This window comes from Schistocerca nitens, chromosome 7 (assembly GCF_023898315.1).
Source record: "Schistocerca nitens isolate TAMUIC-IGC-003100 chromosome 7, iqSchNite1.1, whole genome shotgun sequence".
Lineage (NCBI taxonomy): Eukaryota > Metazoa > Arthropoda > Insecta > Orthoptera > Acrididae > Schistocerca > Schistocerca nitens.
Window position 1 is genome coordinate 106,693,799 of NC_064620.1, and position 21,917 is coordinate 106,715,715.

Genomic DNA, 21,917 nt, shown 5'->3' on the forward strand with positions numbered 1-21,917 from the left:
CAGCGGAGCGGCGCGGCGGGGCAAGGCCAGTGTCCCGGACTCGAACCACGGACTCCCGCTTGCCAGTCTTCGACTGTCAGGTCTTCATCCCAGCTCACAGGTGACTGCTGAGGTGAGGCCGTCTCCTTCCCGTCCTCACGAGTCACCCGGGTACGTCAAAATCAGACTTCAAATACCTTTTAACTTCTGTCTTCTGGCGCCGTGGCTGCTGCTTGCTATTCCATTACGGCGGCGGACTTGGTTCGCCTGTGCATGATGCAGTCTCTTCTTGCATGACGGTCTTCAGCACCGAAACTGACTGAAAACAACTGCTACGCTTCTTCACTTCTTCGTCTCTCGTCTCAGTCTTCATCTGTCTGGCCCACTGCGTCTCACGTATTTATTCACTTCAATTTACTGGAGGTGAACGACTTTACGGTCATTGCCTCTTCTGTCACGTTGAGAAGCTCCTCGAAGAATCTTCTTAACGTCGGTCATTGGCTCTTGGAATGTAGGCGAAGGCCTTTGATCCCATGTGACGACTGAGAAACACGTGAGCCAGTCATTGCCTCTTCTGTCACGTTGAAAAGCTTCTCGAAGAATCTTCTTAACGTCGGTCACTGGCTCTTGGGATGTAGGCGAGGGCGTTTGCTCACATACGACAACTGAGAAACACGTGAGCCGGTCGGGCGATGCCCTGACGGCTGAATCGACAGCGCCCGCTTATGTGGAACTTGCTGACTTCACGGTCATTGTCTCTTCTGCTCTGCTGTTGTGCCCGCTGTGTGCCAGTATGTAACTCTCTAAACTAAACCAAGTTTTTCATTTATATTCTAATTTCTACTTCACTTTGATTTCACTAATTTATTTACTTAAGTGCCACTCAACAGAGGAGAGCAGTATTCATTGCAGAAAATATTAGGGGAGGACCAGGCATGTTCATAATACCACATAAAAGGTTTCCACCATCTCTTCCAATCACTATACATCTTAGTCCATAAGCAAATCTCATATTGGCTTCATAGATTGATGTCTTGAATGGTCTGTCAGCATCACAGTTTTGACACAAAATGTGCAATGTGCAAACCAAACCTTCTCTCTTTCCATCATCAACCAAATCCACATTTCCTCCACAAGCAGAGCACTTGCAGCCTTTTCTAAGTGCTTCTGCCACCATTTCCAGATCCACAATTCTGAAACCTGTATTTCTGTCATGATTTGTTTCTTCTGACAAGTAAAAGGGGATCAACAGAGTCAACCTTGCACAAAAGAATGGCACAATAAATCAAGCGTCACTCGAATTCCACTGAACAGCACAGAACTTGTTTACAACACTCCACAGCCTTCTATACCACACTGATTGAACCAGAAAATGGCTCCACAGCCTTCTTTACAACACTGCAGTTATGTATACAAAAAATTACAGCCTTCTAAAGCTATATTTTCTAGGTTCACAGGCCAAATTCTGCAATAAAATTTTTCCTCCATTTGGTACATTGAAAAGCGGCTTGGCACATTACCGTATTTACTCGAATCTAAGCCGCACTTTTTTCCGGTTTTTGTAATCCAAAAAACCGCCTGCGGCTTAGAATAGAGTGCAAAACAAGCGGAAGTTCTGAAAAATGTTGGTGGGTGCCGCCACAACTAACTTCTGCCATCGAATATATGTATTATGTAGCGCTACACAGGCATGCTTTGTAGGCACAAAGATAAATACTGGCACCAAAACCTCTGCGTCAGTAAACAAAAAAATGGTGGAAGACAAGCTTTTTTCCTCCGCCCTGAGTTTCGACCACTGCATTTTGGTACATTATCCAACGAAGTAAATACAAATTCTGTATTGTTCATCTTCGAATGTAGCAGCATTTCAAAGCACTACGAAAATCCGACTGGCAAGACTGTTTGGGATGTTTGTCAATATGGCCAACTACACATTCTGAATTTTTTCCTACTTGTGAGAAGAGATGGTTGCTAATAGGAACTTTTATGAATTGTGAATCACATGCAGTATTCTCTTCACCATAAGAATAATACGAATATAAACATTTTGCCATGTATTGTTTCGTGTTTGCTGCTATCTCATTTAAATCCTGTCTGCCTAATAAACTATGAAACTAGAGTGAGACAACAGCAAACGCGGAAGAATATACATGTCATGTCATGTTTTTGTTCGTATTATTCTTATGCCTAATAGTGATACAGTCAGAAATGAAGCACGGCAATTGACTAGATTTTTAAATCTAAGATGACTAATTTCTGTGCAGAATGTATGAACTAAAGAGGCGCCTGCAAAGATTTTCAAACGGAGAAAAATTTTCGCTAAACTTTCGTTCAGAACATCATCTATCATACGCAGTCTATTATTTGGTTCTTGTTGATCATAATCAAAGAAAGCAGTAGTGTAAGTAACAACAAATAGCAGTCTCTTGCCATTGTTTCGCTAATGAGACAATTCCTCTCTCTCTCTCTCTCTCTCTCTTTTTTAAATTGTAAGCAGCGGTAGCGCGCACAAAAGCAAGCCATGCCGAGAGCGGCGACAGGCCGTAAACATGCTCTATCAGAATGCGACAAACAATGCATGACACAGTACAGTAATGCATTTTCGGCTTAGAGTGACGTAAACACCTATAACAAAGAAAACGGCGCTTATCAGATCAAAGAAAAATAAGCAATCAATTCAAACCAGACGAAGCACGTGAAAAAGGAAGGGTACCCATATAAATACGGACGGAGCGCCTGAGGCATAGCAATGGCTACCTGGTAAACCTTAACTGCTAAGCTTACGACTCGAACCAAACTACTGTAGCTGTATCGTCATTCATTTGACCTAAATTGTGTCTCATACTACAATAGACCAACTTTGTTTCAATTTGGAGATGGCCTATAACTTTTCTCTCCCCTAGAATTTCGAGTCTCAAATTTCAGGTGCGGCTTAGATTTGGGAAGATTTTTTGCCCTTGATTTCGAGTCTCATTTTTCAGGTGCAGCTTAGATTCGAGTGCGGCTTAGATTCGAGTAAATACGGTAGACTTCTTAGGGTTTTAATTTTTTTTTTTTTTTTTTGTCGTTTGTAGTTTGAATTTCAAGGAAAAAATTTGGGATAATTATTTCGATTGTATTTACTATCGTATCAAATAAGCAAATAAAAATAATTTGTAATTACAGAACACCTGACAATGGCAATTTGACGAAATGGGCTCATTGTGAATTAGATAAAATATAAACAACTTACACATCAGTGCATCTGGCTATTATTCATAAATAATACTGATATCATTTCTGAACTTCATGTGCCATAAATATAAAAAATTACAAAAATTCATCTACCATGTGGTATCCTTTCAAGTCAAAAGTGCTCTCTCCTGAAACTGTGTCATTACACTGAACTGAACTGAAAGGGATTGAAATTAATTAAGAAAAATAGTTAATACTTACATCTTTATCAATTACTGTAGAAATATCGTAATTGTCATTATATGGATATTTTCTCTTATTTGAAACTGGCTTTTTGATGTTTTGCACAGCAGGAGTCTCAACCTTTGGAAGCACATTACATTCATTTCTGTCGCGTAAAGCTCTATTAGAAAGCGGTGCTAGTTTTGAACTCTGAGTTTCTTGTGGACCAGCTGTGTCAATTTTCTTTTTTCTTTCCTTTCTGAAATAATTAGACATACAAACACATAAGAAAACTAAGTTTGAATATCTTTTAGGGAATGCAGACTACTTCAGCAATCTCTTAAGTTAATTTTATATAAGATAACTCGCATAACTGTGCCCTCTATCAACCATTCCACCTCCACAGCAGTCCACCCCACTGGCATGTAACACACTAAGTTTGATTTTTTTGGTACCATTTTTTGCAGTCAAGGTGGTTGTGACACGCAAAAATTTTGCCATAGTACATAATGGCCATTGAAGCACAAAAAGTGATTATGGTTACATGACTGGTGGTACTCATCACTCCTGAACTCAGGAATCCACGGTTCACCGAATGTGCGCCAATCAAAATACATAGCTTGCCTGAGGTGACTGCCATTTGGCACAATTCAAGGAGCAAATCCAGGAACACAAAGAACACCACAACCACCCATGTTACAGCAGGGTAATTTACATATGTTAGCCGAGTTTGCTGGGTAGCATCTTGAGAAATTACAATACAGCTTATCTTTAAGACTCAATTACGTAAAAATGAAGTATCCTCATCCCACGCAACAACAACTTAAAAAAGAAATTCAAAAAAACCAACAGTTCAGCAAGTCATATTTTTAATTTGTACATCTATAACCAACAAACAGGTGTAGCATACAGACAATAGACAGCCAAAACTAGCCCCTTCCAAACCAACAAAGACCCCAGGCTATGTATCATTACAACAAAGATTGAGTTTCATACAAAATCACAATTTAAGGGCTGATTTCACATACATCACTGACTGGAGATCAATTTTGAACTTAGTTCAGAAATTTAACCCTGTTCAAAACCCATTATATTGTGTAACACACTTGGAAACATCACTAAAATCAACTACTGACAATTACTGCACTTTGACCATGCATAGTCGATACGCAGAATTTATTACTGAAGATATCCTTTTCCAAAGATGGAGGAACGTAAGAAGAAAAAGGTGCAATTTTCAAACTTTTCTTCACCTGAAAAATTTCTGGAAATCATATTGGGTCATCAAAACAACAATATGATGCAATAAAAAAGAAAGTATGAGCAACAGAGAAAATGCATGAAAGGAAGTTGCTGTTTACTTAATGCAAAGAACAGAGACAAATCGTGACTGGGAAAGTTAGAAAATGTGTTATGACAATATTAGGAAAAGGACTATGAAGGCATCCGTTCATGACAAGGTATAATTTTAAGATGCACTTTACGATTTTTTAATTTCATCTTTATATGTAATCACACATGCTGCGTGAAGTTGGGCAAAACCAGAGAAAAGTCACCAACATTGAAACATGTAAGACTGAGGGTTGTGGAAGTCACAATTTATTCATTTCCAACTCCAATAATGACAATTCGTATTTTCATCACAAAATTATATGTGGCTGACTGTGGCCATTTTACTATGTTTTGGTAAATATTTAAAAATAAATTTCCTGCATATAATGCAGTTTCTTTTTCTGATACAGATTTAAATAATACTGAAAGTCACAGTTACTTAACAACAGTAAACACAAAATTGGTATTTGATTGTGTTACCGACATTTCTCAGACATGTACAAGGTTTCTGACACTGCTGGCCGTAAATCCCTTTAGAGCAAACTAGCAGCAGTAGGTATAAGAGGAACTAAAATGAGGGGTTTCAGTTTTACTTGGGAAACAGGCAGCAAAAGATAGACATTCTTCATGTCTGCCGACAATCAGTTTTAGTAAAACAACTATCAGACAAGAAAAACAAACATAGGTACATTCCTCAGGATAGTGTATTGGGTCCAATTCTGTTCTTAATATATATATATGAAGGGCTCGGAGAGATATAGTCATAAGCCACAACTTTCATGAAATTTAGTTTTTCATGTTGTGGCATTCTTAACAATGTCTTCTTCACAATGTGTTGAAAAAGTTCCGTGTTACTGCAACAGATGACAGGCTATGACGGAGTGTAGTTCTATGCTGTGTCATCTGGTGGTAGTTTCAAAAGATACATAGTCACAAACCACAGCAAAATGGCAGGTGGGTCAGGAACGTCTGAAGCGTCTTCGGGTCTTCAATGCATGTTTGACACAGACAGTAGCGGAAGTGAAGAGCTTTACCCTTTGGATCCTGACAGTGATGAATCTTGGCATCCATCGACCAGCAGTTCCAGATGATGTTTCGGTAAGTATATAAAACGGTTTATTTCTCGTGATTAATTTCCTGTGGCTTGTGACTTTGTTTCCCTCAACATTTCCAACGCATTTGACAGCCATCCTGTGTGTTAATGATGAAACTTGATGGGCACATTTATATTACTGCTTAATGGTGCAATAATGTAGTTTCAAAGGCAAAAGATGTGTAAAAAAATGTTTTCTCATTAATGTGATTTTAGCGAAATTTAATGTTTTGTGTGGCTTATGACTATATCTCACGCAAATTCTTAGACTATTTTGCTCTTCATATTATAGCTTGAAATAAGTAGAATAAATGAAGAATCGCCCGAAAAACCAAAGCCTTTACAGAAAAGAAAGCGAAATATTGATCAGTGGAAGAAAAATAAAGCAAAATGTCGACGAAATGCTGGTCAGCAGTATAAGTCTTTAAAAACCCACAAGACTGTTCAGGCTGCTACTATAGGAAGTCCCTGTACGTGTTTAAATAAGTGCTTCACAAAACTGCTTGGAGAGGAAGAAAACATTTTTCATTCCTTTTGGGACATAGGAAACTTTAATGCCCACAATACTTACCTGATGAGCTGTATGAAAATGGAACCGAAAAAGCGGTGCTTTGTTCACTATTTAAATACAAATGGTTTAATATTTTGTATATTTATTTCATTTTGTTATATTTGTCATAATTTCTTTCAAAGCTATCCAAAAGAGACTTCCAAGAAAATATCATCCAGGGATGTTACATTTTCTTATAATGTGATGGTATGCAGAATAGACGTCATGATCTGTAAGGAAGCTTTCCTAAGGGTTAGTGGCTTACAGATACATGTACGAAGAGTGAAGAATTTGCAACATCAAATGAAGCAGGGATTTGCAGTGCCAAAAGAAATGGAAGAGGTTTGTATGTTACTCTGTGCTACAAGTTAGGGATGTACTCAAACTGAGTACTATACAAATATTTCTATTAGGAAGAGGATATAAGCTCATCTTTTTTTTTTTCTTTCAGGAACACATGGAAACTACCCACATAAATTTCAAGACGAAGCTGTACAAAGTGTTGGAGAATTTCTCAACGCCATACCAAAATATAACAGTCATTACAGTAGGCAACAGAATTCCAATAAAGGGTATTTGGATTGTGATCTCACAATTTCTTCCTTATTTCGAGATAAACACTCAGAATACTGCAAGGAAAAGCAGGTTCCTGCAGTATCTGAAAATAAATTCAGAGAAATTTTCGTATCTGAATTTAAAAGTGACACCTGTTCAAAATGTGATGGATTTCTAATTGCAATAAATAACCCAGAATTATGTGCAGAAGAAGTCACAGAAAAGAAACAACAATATGAACTGCATCTGAAAAAGGCTGACAGAGGACAATATATGATTGCGTCTTTAACTGCTCTGGCTAAAGAAAATTCGAAAGAGCATCATTTGATAGCAAAGGACATGCAGCAAATGTTCCCCACATCTAAACTAACAGTTGTGTCCAGCATTTTACAAGAGGAAAATAAGGACATACATCAATGGTATCCACGACTGTGGATCAAATATGGGTTATATGTTTCTGTGGAGCGAGAAAGATGGAGGACGGGGTTCAGATGAGGTTGGGAGCTGCTTATTGAAGTACTTGGAGATAACTAATCCTCAGGCAAAACATCTCCTAATAATCACAGACAACTGCAAGGGTCAGGCAAAGAATTGGACTATTATTGCTTTGGAAAGGTCCCTTGTTGTTACCAAAAGATTTGATTCTGTCCAGCATTACTTCCCTGTGATAGGTCACACCATGCTACCTTGCGATCGTGATTTTGGTCGCATTGAACGGTATGCAAGAAACAGACGTCCAATAGTGGGCAGAAGTAATAAAATCTGCGAGTCCAAAACATTTCATTGTAACTAAAATAGAAAGAGACGACTTCAGAAGTTTGGAAAGCCTGAAGACATTGATCTAAAAACGTACAGAATCCACATCTGGAGATCCCCACCATTTCAGCGAAGCTACTCAATTTAAATTTGAGTGTGAAGATCCCTTCACGTTAAGTGTAAAGCACTCTTATTCAGACATAGGAGCTTTCATGTCAGTGGATATTTGTGTCAAAAAAGGAAGGCTAGTTGAACCAAATCCATATCAGTTGCCAATAAAGTACAGAAAGCCACTACCAATTAACCAGAAAAAATTGATGATGTACTGTTCTTATGCCGCACATACCTGCAGCAAATCAAGATTTCTTTCGGTCATGTACTGGAAATAACGTGTACAATGACGAGGTAGAGGAACTTCCTTGGTGTAACTGTATCAATGAAAAAGTAATTTATACATCTCAGATACTTGATATGTATATATTAATGTATAAAAATTGTATATTCTGCTTGCTGTGTAAGAGTAGTTAAAATAAATCCTTACAAATTCATATTTTATGCTTTAAACAATTTTTTGGGAGATATAGTCATAAGCCACCGTTGACTATATCTTAATTAGAATAATTCTAAAATTAATATTTTGTAGCACGCAGAGAGTTGACTATTTAACAACATGCTTCACAAGTATTAAGCAAGTGTTTGCAGTACAAATAAGGTTTCTATTTTGTATTAAACATTTTCAAACCTCCTTGGAACTTTAAACTCGCTGTATCTCAAAACTAGTTCGATGTGGCTTATGACTATATCTCCCCGACCCCTTCATATACTGTAAGACATATAGGTGAAGTTTTCTTTGCCAATAATGGCAACACGATAGTCACTGATAGAACATCAGAACTATTACAGAAAGCAAGTGAAACCCCCAAGGATGTTTACAGTTGGGCAGCATGTAATAAATAAACACTGAGCATAAAACATGGAGTGAACATTCTGAGATACTGGCAAAAACAGTGTCATCAGCATACTATGCTCTTATGGTGTTATAAGACAAGTGTCTCATGCAGCAGTTAGATTGGTTACTGCTGCTACAGTGGCAGGATATCAAGATAATGGCAGGTTATTGAGATTTGAGTGAGTTTTAACATGATATTATAGTCTGCACAAGGGCAATGGGACACAGCATCTCGGAGGTAGAGATGAAGTGGGGATTTTAACGTATGACCATTTCAAGAGTGTACAATGAATATCCGGAATCCACTAAAACATCAAATGTCCGACAACACTGCAGCCAGAAAAAGCTCCAGCAAGAACGGACCAACGACGACCGATGAAAATCTTTCAACATGACAGAAGTGCAATCATTCCGCAAATTGCTGCAGATTTCAATGATAGGCCATCAACAAGTGTCAGCATGCGAACCATTCAACGGAACATTATCGATAAGGGCTGCTGGAGCCAAAGGCCCACTCGAGTATCCTTTATGACTGCATGATACAAAGCTTTACACGTCATCTGGGTCCATCAACACCAACTTTGGACGGTTGATTACTGGAAACATGTTGCCTGGTCTGATGAGTCTTGTTTCAAATTGTATCGAGCAGATGGACATGTATGGGTATGGAGACAACCTCATGAATCCATGGACCCTGCATGTCAGCAGGGGACTGTTCAAGCTGGTTGAGGCTCTGTAATGGTGTGGGGCATGTGCAGCTGGTGTGATACCTGGGACCCCTGATATGTCTACATATGACTGACAGATGACACGTATGTAAGCACCCTGTCTGATCACCTCCATCCATTCATGTCCTTTGTGCATGCCGAAGGACTTGGGCAATACCACCAAGACAATGTGACACCCCCAAACGTTCAGAATTGCTACAGAATGGCTATAGGAACACTGAGTTTAAACACTACTGATGGCCACAAAACTCCCCAGACATGAATGTTATTGAGCATATCTGGGATGCCTTGCAACGGGCTGTTCAGAAGAGATCTCCAGCGCCTCATTCTTACAGATTTATGGACAGCCCTGCAGGATTCATGGTGTCAACTCTCTCCAGCACTACTTCAAACATTAGTCAAACCCATGTCATGTTGTGTTGCAGCACTTCTGCGTGATCACAGGGGGCCTACACAATATTAGGCAGTGTACCAGTTTCTTTGGCTCTTCAGCATATTATGCCTACATACATTCAGTTCTTAGCTATGGGATTCTTTTCTGGGGATCAAATGCACGAAACAGGGCATAATTTTTTTACTGCAGGGGGAGGTCATAAGTAAAATAATGAAGTACTAGTCAGGCTCACTGTAAAGTGCTACTAAAAGACTGGACATCCTTACTCCATCATATGAGTACATAAATCAATCAGTGGTGCCTACGAGGGAAGTATTACTAAACAGTGGTGCCTACGAGGGAAGTATTACTAAACACTGCATTAACAGCTCTATACAGAATCATGGAACATGAGCCAGTTTGAAGTTATTTTTGCAAAGGAAAAGCAAACAAAAAAACTCAAAACAGCATTTTAATTGGAGGATAAAATTGCATAATTAATCATCAAAGGATGTGAAGAAGATTACTAAAAACACATTTGTTTCAAAAGGCATCTAAAACATTCTTCACAAACAGTACATATTACACAAGTAGAGATTAATATATCAAAAAACAAAGATGATGTAACTTACCAAACGAAAGTGTTGGTATGTTGATAGACACACAAACACACACACAGAATTCAAGCTTTCACAACCCATGGTTGCTTCATCAGGAAAGAGGGAAGGAGAGGGAAAGACAAAAGGATGTGGGTTTTAAGGGAGAGACTACGTAGATGACTCAGATTTGTGGATAGTAATGAAAGGGAATAACCACAGCACTGATCACATTTCAGTCCACGATTACAATGTAGTGCTTTCACAAGGCCCATGTGTCAAGATGTAAAATATATGGTAGTAATGTCAATTGGCTTAGTTTCTCAGCAGACATAGTTGAATATGGAATCAGGAACTGAAGCAAGGGACACAGCAGCATCATCTCAGTCTAAGAGTCATTGGTGGTGGTAGTGGTGGTGGTGGTGGTGGTGGTGGTGGTAGAGAGAGAGAGAGAGAGAGAGAGAGAGAGAGAGAGAGAGAGAGAGAGAGAGAGAGAGAGGAGGGGGAAAATATAGCAGAGTCCTTCTATCCGCCACCAGATTCTCTTCCTGATGTAACCAAAAACCTGAGAGAAAACCTAAGTTCACTTGTACTTAGGGTCCACAGTGATACTGTAATCATTGGAGGAGACTAACCACCTAACAATCAATTGGGATAAATGTAGTTTTGTTAGTGGTGGGTGTGACAACATCGTGCAAAACTTGCCTTTTCTGAAAACTAAATAAAACAGATAGTTCAGAATCCCACCCATGGTAGGAATATATTAGATCTAATGGCAACAAACAGATCTGACCTCTTTGAAGAAGTCCACAACGAAACTAGTAGCAGTGACCATAATGCAATTACAGCAGCAATAAATACTAAAACAAAGAGGACAACTACAACAAGAAGAAAGATTTATATGTTAAGCAAACTATACAATGACATAGTGTCATACCTCAATGATGAACTTGAAACCATCAGCTACACACAGGATCATGTAGGGGAACTATAGCTTAAGCCTAAAAGAATAGTTGACCATGCACTGTATTGACATGTACCCAGCAGGACAGTGAATATTAGGAGGAACATCAATGGTATATAGTCACTGTAAAGACATTAGTAAAGAAACAAGAGACTACTGCATAATAGGTATAAAACAAAGCTCATGGCTACAGGAAGACAGATGTTGAGTGAAATGTGTTTGGCAGTCAAGTGAGCACTGTGTGAAGCCTTCGATGACCACCGTAGCAGAATATTATGAAATAATCTTTCACAGAATCCAAAGATAATCTCGTCATATGAAAAGCTTTTTAGTGACACCAAGCTTGTGGTTCCCTGTCACTATGGAAGAGACGAACTGAAACTGAGAATAGCAAAGCAAAAGCAGAAATTCTTAACTCTGTTTTCAATTTTTTTTTTTTGTTTTTATTTATTATTATTTCTTTCCTTTCTCAGATGTTATGTCTGGTTAAAAATGGAAAGTGATCGGACCTTGATCAAGTGTGACTTCCTTATAACTGTACGGTATATGTTACATTGCATTTAGGAACTTTTGGGTAACTGAACATGTATCAATAATTACAGATTTCTGTAGTTGTATATATATGTTTGGATGTAGCTGTATTCCATTGTTGTACTGGTAGATATTGTGGTGTATGACTCCTGTAGTTGATAGTATAATTGGTATAATGTCAAATTCATCCTGATGCCACATGTCATTGACTTCCTCAGCCAGTTGGATGTATTTTTCAATTTTTTCTCCTGTTTTCTTCTGTATATTTGTTGTATTGGGTATGGATATTTCGTTTAGTTGTGTTAATTTCTTCTTTTTATTGGTGAGTATGATGTCAGGTTTGTTATGTGGTGTTTTATCTGTTATAATGGTTCTGTTCCAGTATAATTGGTATTCATCATTCTCCTGTACATTTTGTGGTGCATACTTGTATGTGGGAATGTGTTGTTTTATTAGTTTATGTTGTATGGCAAGTTGTTGATGTATTATTTATGTTACATTGTCTTCTGGGGTATTCTGTATTTGCTAGTATTGTACATCCGCTTGTGATGTGATCTACTGTTTCTATTTGTTCTTTGCAAAGTCTGCATTTATCTGTTGTGGTATTGGGATCTTTAATAATATGCTTGCTGTAACATCTGGTGTTTATTGTTTGATCCTGTATTGCAATCATGAATCCTTCCGTCTCACTGTATATATTGCCTTTTCTTAGCCATGTGTTGGATGCGTCTTGATCGATGTGTGGCTGTGTTATGTGATATGGGTGCTTCCCATGTAGTGTTTTTTTTCCAATTTACTTTCTTTGTATCTGTTGATGTTATGTGATCTAAAGGGTTGTAGAAGTGGTTATGAAATTGCAAAGGTGTAGCCGATGTATTTATATGAGTGATTGCTTTGTGTATTTTGCTGGTTTCTGCTCGTTCTATGAAGAATTTTCTTAAATTGTCTACCTGTCCATAATGTAGGTTTTTTATGTCGATAAATCCCCTTCCTCCTTCCTTTCTGCTTCATGTGACTCACTCTGTTGCTGAATGTATATGACATATTCTATATTTGTGGCATTGTGATCGTGTAAGTGTATTGAGTGCTTCTAGTTCTGTGTTACTCCATTTCATTACTCCAAATGAATGGGTCAATATTGGTATAGCATAAGTATTTATAGCTTTTGTCTTGTTTCTTGCTGTCAATTCTGTTTTCAGTATTTTTGTTAGTCTTTGTCTATATTTTTCTTTTATTTCTTCTTTAATATTTGTATTATCTATTCCTATTTTTTGCCTGTATCCTAGATATTTATAGGCATCTGTTTTTTCCATCGCTTCTATGCAGTCGCTGTGGTTATCCAATATGTAATCTTCTTGTTTAGTGTGTTTTCCCTTGACTATGCTATTTTTCTTACATTTGTCTGTTCCAAAAGCCATATTTACGTCAATGCTGAATACTTCTGTTATCTTTAGTAATTCGTTGAGTTGTTGATTTGTTGCTGCCAGTAGTTTTAGATCATCCATGTATAGCAAATGTGTTATTTTGTGTTGGTACGCTCCAGTAATATTATATCCATAATTTGTATTATTTATCATGTTGGATAGTGGGTTCAGAGCAAGGCATAACCAGAAAGGACTTAATGAGTCTCCTTGGTATATTCCACACTTAATCTGTATTGGCTGTGATGTGATATTATTTGAATTTGTTTGTATATTAAGTGTGATTTCCCAATTTTTCATTACTATATTTAGAAACTGTATCAATTTAGGATCTACTTTGTATATTTCCAATATCTGTAGTAACCATGAGTGGGGTACACTATCTAAAGCTTTTTGGTAATCAATGTACGTGTAGTGTAGCGACCTTTGTTTAGTTTTAGCTTGATATGTCACCTCTGCATGTATTATCAGTTGCTGTTAACATCCTCGTGCTCCTTTGCAACAGCCTTTTTGTTCTCCATTTATAATTTTTTTCTGTGTTGTATGTGTCATTAATTTCTGTGTAATGACTGAAGTTAATATTTTGTATATTGTTGGTACGCATGTTATGGGGTGATATTTTGCTGGGTTTGCTGTCTGCTTGATCTTTAGGTTTCAGATAAGTTATTCCTTGTTTATCAGGGACTGTGTATGGGTCTGCAATGTAACTGTTAAATAATTTAGTTAGGTGTGAATGTGTTGAGATGAACTACTTTAGCCAGAAAGTTGCTATTTTATCTTTTCCAGGGGCTTTCCAATTGTGCATACAATTAATTGCTCGGGTGACTTCATGTTGCAAAATTATCACTTCAGGCATTTGTGGTATCGTCTTGTATGTGTCTGTTTCTGCTTGTATCCACCGTGCATGTCTGTTATGTTGTACCGGGTTTGACCACATGTTGCTCCAGAAGTGTTCCATGTCTGTTATGTTTGGTGGATTGTCTATTTCAATGTGTGTGTTATCTCTTGTCTGATAAAATTTCTTTTGGTTTGTGTTGAATGTTTGGTTTTGTTTTCTTCTATTTTCACTTTTTTTTATCTTCTGAGTCGTTTGGCCAATGCTTGTAATTTCTGCTTCTTTTCATCTAATTGCTCTATCGCTTCTAGTTGTGAGATTTTACCTAACCTTTTTCGTTTTTGTCTGATATTTCATCTCTTATAAATTGTGTTAGCTGTCCAATGTCTTTTCTCAGTTTTTCTATTCTGATATGTAGCCTGTGTTACCATGCTGGTTTTGTGGGTCTCTTCTGTGTGTTGGTTGGTTCTGATCTCTGCCTAGTGTGTATATTTAGTGTAGTGAGTGCTCCTACATAAACCAGTAATTGTAACTCTTCCATAGTTGTATTTTCATTTATTTTGTTGTGTATGATTGTGTTGATAGTTGTTATTGTTCTTTCGACTTGTGGGTTATTTGGGGGTCTATGCAAGAATGGTCTAATGTCTGTATTTGTGTCTTTGTATTCTATATATGTCAGCTGAAATTTTTCTTCTATATCTAACATGTGTGTCACTTCGTGTTCTATTTGTACTTGTTGTAGTGGCTGTCTTAATATTTCGTTTTCCTCTGATTGTTTAATTGATGCGTGTTGTTCTTTGTTTGTTTGCTCTGGGCTGTTCGAGTCCATTACTGTATTTTCTTCTTCTTCTAATTGCACATTATTTTGTTCCAGTATTTGTTGTACTTGTTGTTTGATGTTTTCTAATTCTGACTGGGGTATCCTGTTATTTTTTATTATTACACGGATCTGATGAGCTAGTCGTTCTGTTAAAAATTTTAATTCTGGGTATCTGGTAATTATTATTATTTTTATTTTCACGTAAGATAAACCCAGGAGTACTGCCCTAATTTAATTCTCACACCATCAGGATGAGTCATACAGATATTAATGTCAGTGGTGTTGATAAACAACTGAAATCTTTAAAACTGAGCAAAGTCCCAGGGCCTGACGGAATCCCTATCAGATTCTATACCCAATTGAGTTAGCCTCTCTGTTAACTATTATCTGTCTTAGTTCCCTCAAACAGAGAAATGTGCTCAGTAGTTGCTTTCTTTCACACCTGTCTACAAGAAGGGTAACAGAAGTAATCCACGAAAGTCATGTCCAATATCCTTGACATCAGTTTGCTGCACAATCTTTTAACATATTCTGAGCTCCAACAATGAGGTATCGAGAACAGACTGGCCTCCTCAATGCCAACCAGCATGGATTTTGAAAACTTACATCATATGAAACCCAATTCATTCTTTTCTCATATGACATCCTGAAAGCCATGGATCAATGCAGGCAGGTAGATGCAGTACTTCTCCATTTCTGAAAAGTGTTTGACTCATTACCACACATATGCTTATTATGAAAAGTACAATCACATGGTGCACCAGACAAAATGCCAGACTGGATTGAAAATTTCTTGGTAGGGAGGATGCAGCATGTTATCTCGGGTGGAGAGTCATTGACAGATATACAAGTAACTTCAGGTGTTCTCCAGGGAAGTGTGTTGGGTTCTTTGCTGTTCATGTTTTATTTTAATGACCTTGTGAACAATATCAATAGTAACCTCAGACTTTTGCAGATGATACAGTTACCTACAAGAAAGTACAGTCTGAACGAAGCACTAGAAATACTCAGTCAGACCTTGATAAGATTTCAAAGTGGTGCAATGATTAGCAGCTTGCTTGAAACGTTCAAAAATGTAAAATTGTGCACTTCACAAAATGAAAGAGAAACATAGTATCTTATTAATATTATATTAGTGAGTTACAGCTGGAATCACTAAACTCACTCAAATACTTGGGTACAACAGTAGGTACAAGAAATGAAACACTCACATAAGCTCAGTTGTGGGTAAAGCAGGTAGCAAACTTCAGTTTATTAGGGAAATTCAATGAGTCAACACAGGAGATTACTTACAAATCACTTGTTTAATGGTCAAACGTTTGTTTCATCCACTGGACAGTGTCACTGAGATGTTGAAAGAACTGGCAGACTCTGTAAGATACATGGAAACCATCCCTAGGGGAAACCATCCCTAGGAAGTCTGGTGACAATGTTTCAAGAAGCAACTTTAAATCATGACTAGGAATATTCGTAGATTGGAACTTAAATAGTGGCAACACTGCTGTGGAGACACTATGCAATGGAATCTACTGCTGTCGCATTGTCGCTGATAGCACACATTGTTGACATACCTACCGTACCTCCGAGCAAATGGACTTGCCCGTTCCATATCACGGCATGCGCACAATCGAGGGAAACAGTCACTTGTGAACGAGCGGTCTAATGTAATGGTGTCACTATGTTTTCGAAACAAGAACAACGGAGTCGGATCAAGATTGGATGACTATCAATGCAGAGTATTACTGTTCATTTTTGGAGCATCAACGGCAAACAGCTTTGCGAAAGAAGTGGTGACACTTTCTGCGCAACCCACCCATCATTTTGCACGACAATGCGCGGGCGCATACAGCGCAAGCTGTGACTGCTCTGTTCGGTCAATGGTACTGTGAAGTACTGTACCAGCCATCATACTCTCCGGACTTAGGTCCTTGTGACTTTGATTTGATTCTGAAGATGAAGGAACCACTTCAAGGCATTTGCTTCAGGAATGTTAGAGAGATTCGACAGGCAGTAGACCACTCCATTCGCACCATCAACAGAACAGGTTCTGTTAACGGTATACCACACCTTCCACATCTCTGGCAATGGGTTCTACACAACGCTGGTGACTACTTTGAAGGACAGTAACAGGTGCAAATATGTAATTCTTTTGTATTGGTTGTGAATAAATAGTTGCCACTATTTGAGTTTCAACCCTTGTACTATAACCCCCAACATCATTCCCATATGGATCGTGAAGATAATTTGGCACTCTATTACCTCGACAAATTCTGTATCGTTGTGAAATGATCCTTGGATGAATAATGATAAATATATAAATGTAAAAATAAATGAGACGATGTAACTTCAAACGGGGACCAAGGACAATGTTTACGTTGAGCTGATTAACTTAAAATAAATTCCAATTACAGGCAAATATGCAACACACCAGCCACGATTCTGTTATAGAACTTTGTCTGAAGCATGTCTTAAAAACCTACATACAGACAACGTTCAAAATACCAATTCTACCAAAGATTAGTGTCTTGAGCATGAATGTAAAATAAAACTACACTGCATGTTTGTGAAATATGAAATAAGGATGGTAACACTGAAAACAAATTAAAGACCTGAAAGTAAAAGAAATAAAAATGTGGCTGTCAAACTGACACTTTGTAAATTTAATTCAATTTTGTAACCACTGCAATGTAAATACATTTTTAATGAATGTCCCACTCATTGCACTGTGAGTAATGTTAGCATCACTTTGTTAGCACTGGAATTTTTCCATATACCCTTCTAGCAAATACAGTATCACCCATTTCAAGTTCCTCATCCGATGTAATGACACCTCTTACTGTATTGTGCAAGACAAATGCTGCAACTATAACAACTATCACAAAATTTACTTTTACTCTGAGTCCTACACTTTAATAACTCAGTATACTGCACATTAACAAACATTACCAGATGTGAAAAAAGTAGCACAAAAAATCCAAGAGCTGACAGAATTTAACCTGAGATCTTCTGGACCACATTCCAGGACACCACCACCACCACCACCACCACCACCACCACCACCACATTTTTAAATCAAATGTCGAATAAATAATGCACTATTAAATTCAAACTGTTAAGAAAAATTATCAGGCAATACAGATTTCCTTTAAAAGCACAAATAAGAGAGTAGGTATTTACATTTTATTTTCCAGCTGAGTCTCTTCAAGTTTCTTCTTTAGAAAACAGGCATAAAATTCACTTTTAGTCAGCAAATGCAATAACCTCTTCATACGCTGTTCTTTAAGTTCTTGTGCTTGTTGTTCCTGCAGTTAGAAATCAACGGTAAACAACCAGCATGTCCTGATAACCATTAGATTAAAGCAAAAAAAAAGCAGTATATGGTAAATCAAACCTCTAATTGCTTCTGCAGTTCTCTTTCTGCTTGTTCTGCCTTCTCCGCAAGACGTTTTTCTTCTTCCAAGACATCACTAGTTATCACACTTCCTGTGGGAAGAGACAATTGGTTTCAGCTCTTTTTTTCTACAATGAACAAAAAGAAATCAAATGACTAACACCTGCTTTTTTCTGATAATCTAGCAAATGATATGATATTTTATGCAAAGAGAAACCATAAAATATTTGAAAAACCACCTCACAATGCAACAAACATTTTCATTTTCAGGAAGATGAAGGAACTAACCACTATGACATTTAATATTCAGAACTATAAGAAAAAAAGCTCTCCACTAATGAGTCAAATGATGGATCAAGATAATATCCTATGCCCCTTTAATATGGGATTAACCTTCCAACAAAACAGGTACTAACTAACAGTGCCATCTCCATACAAAAGGGCTACATCAACTGTCTTGTACAATGGCGGATTGACCTGCTGAAGTAAATATGTCTGTATTATAAATTATTTTTATTCTTAACTGCATCTATGCAAATTATCTGAATTTGAGAGATCAGAAAAGTCATTGACCATTGCCATACAGCTGACATCCCTAACCGTGTTTTCTTACCACAGTAACTAACTCATTCTCCTCCTTATGAAGGCAAAGCAAACTGAAAATTTAGTCACAGTGGCAGCATTGCTATGTTCATGACTAAGAAACAGAGAGGAATGACGACAAAAGTGAACTCCCCAGTTCCTTAAAAATGGAGTGCTGTCACACGATACACATCAGTGTCCTGCAAAGAGTCTACTGTCCATGTATCCTATTCATTCATGCGCTCCCTGCGAAAAGAAGAGCAAGAGGACGTACAGTATATTTACGTTGCCTTACCGGTTCGCAACCCTTCACTGGCAGTTATAATACAAATATCTTCCACACTGATGTCACCTCCTTCCTCAGTTGTGCGTTGATTCACAACCTGCCATTTGAGTCGTGGACAGTAATGATGACTTATCACTTCCATGCTGACTGACAATGTATTTACAACTTTTTCATCCATCAACACCCCAACCCCCTGCCCCCCATGTTCATCACATAGCATTTTAATGCAACACACCACTTTTCTCCAGTCTTCCAATGTAACAGCAATGAATGCATCATTCATTTTTACAGCTCAACGAGAGAGGTGGCTGACATTACAAATGTGGATTTTATCATTTGCAAAGTTACGGATCGGTCCTCAGAATTTCAGTTGGATGATATGGTGTAATCAGAGGGAAACAATACAATTTTCTTGAAAAACTTTGTCAAATGAATGAACTGGAGAAGGCTGGCATTTCACAACTGTGTTCAACTTTCCTCAGTTCTGTCTCAAAATTTGTGTTTACTGGCCAATAGAACTGTATTTCACATTTTAGTGAACTATAAGAATGTGATTTATCCTCCTGCTTGTTGTAACATGCAGTATTATCAAAAATGACTATACTTTTAGGAGGTAATCTTTTAACAAGCTGTGCCTGTAACTACTTTTTTAAATTTTTTATGTCCATTACTGAATGCAATATAACAGTTAAAGAATGGTTTGTTAGACAGTACTACCTCTCCACTGTCATGGCCAACATTTATTTAACATGTAATTTCTATCAATGCACTTTTCACCTAAATAAACCATTGGCCACTTTTATCCTTTTTTTGTTGTTGTTGTTGATGTAAAAATTTGATGCAGTATGTAATTTTTGCAACTGTCTACTTTCTGACAAATTCAGCCATTTTTCACACACTACACAAATGGTGCCATTGTGACCCCCAGCTTTTACAGGTCACTACCCCACCACCAGTGCCTGTGAAAATCGAGCAAGCAGACTATCGCTGGCCACCATCATCCTCAATGTCATGTTTGTCCTACATGAATACGACAGCTGAATCTGTCACACCCCCAATGCTAACGTCCACAGACAGCTGTGCAGTTGGTGTTCTATTACAAGCTGCTATAGTCCATGCCATACTTCTGCAGCTCATCTATTTACACATGTAACACAACACAATGTAAGAACTTGACTTACTTGCACCTGAATGTGGTCTCACAGATTGGCTTTTACCCTCACATCACAATCAGAATGAATTAATTTTGGCACAGCTGCTCGTAAACAACAAAACATTCAAGATAGCAAAACACTGAATCACTTGTGCACAAAGCAACAGATGCCAAATCCCCACCAATGTGGGCATACTGTGTGGTACACTGGAAAGCTTCCGGAAGAAGACTGGTAGGGAGGTGTAGATGGATATAAGCCTTAAACCTATCATTGTAAATTTACAACTAGATGGTTCAGACACAAACTCAGTGATGACTGTATTACTAAGTAGACTTTGGAACACAGTAAGGTAATGACAGTTCTTGGTTTTAAAGACTCATGGTTTTAAAAAAAAAAATGTATTTGTCTGTCAACATATCAATTGCATAAATAGTGCATGAGAACTTCCTAGCCTTTATTGATTGAGAATTTGTATACTGAGGAGCATGCAGATATTCACCTGCCACGAGTGACATAACTATAATCTTCAACTTATTGCCTGAGAAAAGCAGCTAGATAGGTGGGAAATTTAAGCTTTTCCTAGTGTTTACTATGCTCTAAAAAAGCGCAAGTATGCAGCTGGATAAAGTCGCCAAAAACTACTGGTATTTTGACAGGTCATCTTCAAGACACGAACTGGAAAATGTCTTAAAATGACACAGAGGTTTATCTGTTGAGATATCTGTGATTTTTTATGTCACTGGATAGCATTTCCTAGAGTTATCTGAAGAAGGTGGTTAGTTCTTTGCTTGTTCCATGGAGGATAAATGTGGTCTCTCGCAGTAATATCAAACAACTAAGTTTACACTCCTAATGCTCTGTGACAGCAAATCCTAATGCTCTTTGACAGCAAAAAATATGAGAACATACCGACATTTACACGACAATTTTTGCATTAGTCTCTGCTACCAGTAATACTTTCTTACCCACAGTGATTCTCTCTCTCTCTCTCTCTCCCCCCTCACACACACACACACACACACACACACACACACACACACACAAAAATTACACTTTTTAAAAAATTCTACATCAAGGACGTATAACTAGTTCAGCCATCTTTTGAAGTCAATTTTGTTAAGTATTACATTTTTACTTATAATACTGTCCAAAATTGCAATAATATGGCAAATATTGCAATCAGTTACAATGATCTTCTGGCAGAGATAATTGTCTTTGAGAAAAATTTTACTTAACATCTTCACAAAGCTGCGTCAACTGTTCTCGTCTTGTGACATGATGCTGGGGCAGCAGACACAATGTCATGAACACTGACATAACATTTCTTTCTCATAGATGACACATCAAAATTAGTTTTGAAATTTATTATTTTCCTCATAGATCTAAACGTATAATACGATACAGTGTAGGCAAATGAACCTGATTGTTGTCTGCAGCAAAAGGGTTGGCAATACAAACTATTTTCCCGCTCTCTGCTGCTACACTTACACAAACATCATGCCCTCCACACTTCAATATCACTTATCTCTCTGCACGGAAGTGCCTTCCGATATGACACAGATTTCAGGATCTCTCCATTTGGAATTAAAAATTACTTATTTGCATGCCTTGTTTGAGGTCTTTTGC

General features: G+C 37.8%; 1 protein-coding gene across 3 annotated transcripts in view; it reads right to left on the reverse strand.

The window, feature by feature from the left end:
- The window catches only part of LOC126194995 (lymphoid-specific helicase-like), a 152,230-nt gene that overhangs the window by 112,135 nt on the left and 18,178 nt on the right, over nucleotides 1-21,917 (reverse strand). For all 3 annotated transcript variants that reach the window (XM_049933414.1, XM_049933412.1, XM_049933413.1), the window contains exons 3-5: nucleotides 18,270-18,361; nucleotides 18,056-18,180; nucleotides 3,415-3,634 (exon numbers count right to left, since the gene is read on the reverse strand). In XM_049933414.1, the coding sequence (XP_049789371.1) occupies nucleotides 3,415-3,634; nucleotides 18,056-18,180; nucleotides 18,270-18,361 (437 nt within the window). The remainder of the gene's footprint in view (nucleotides 1-3,414; nucleotides 3,635-18,055; nucleotides 18,181-18,269; nucleotides 18,362-21,917) is intronic.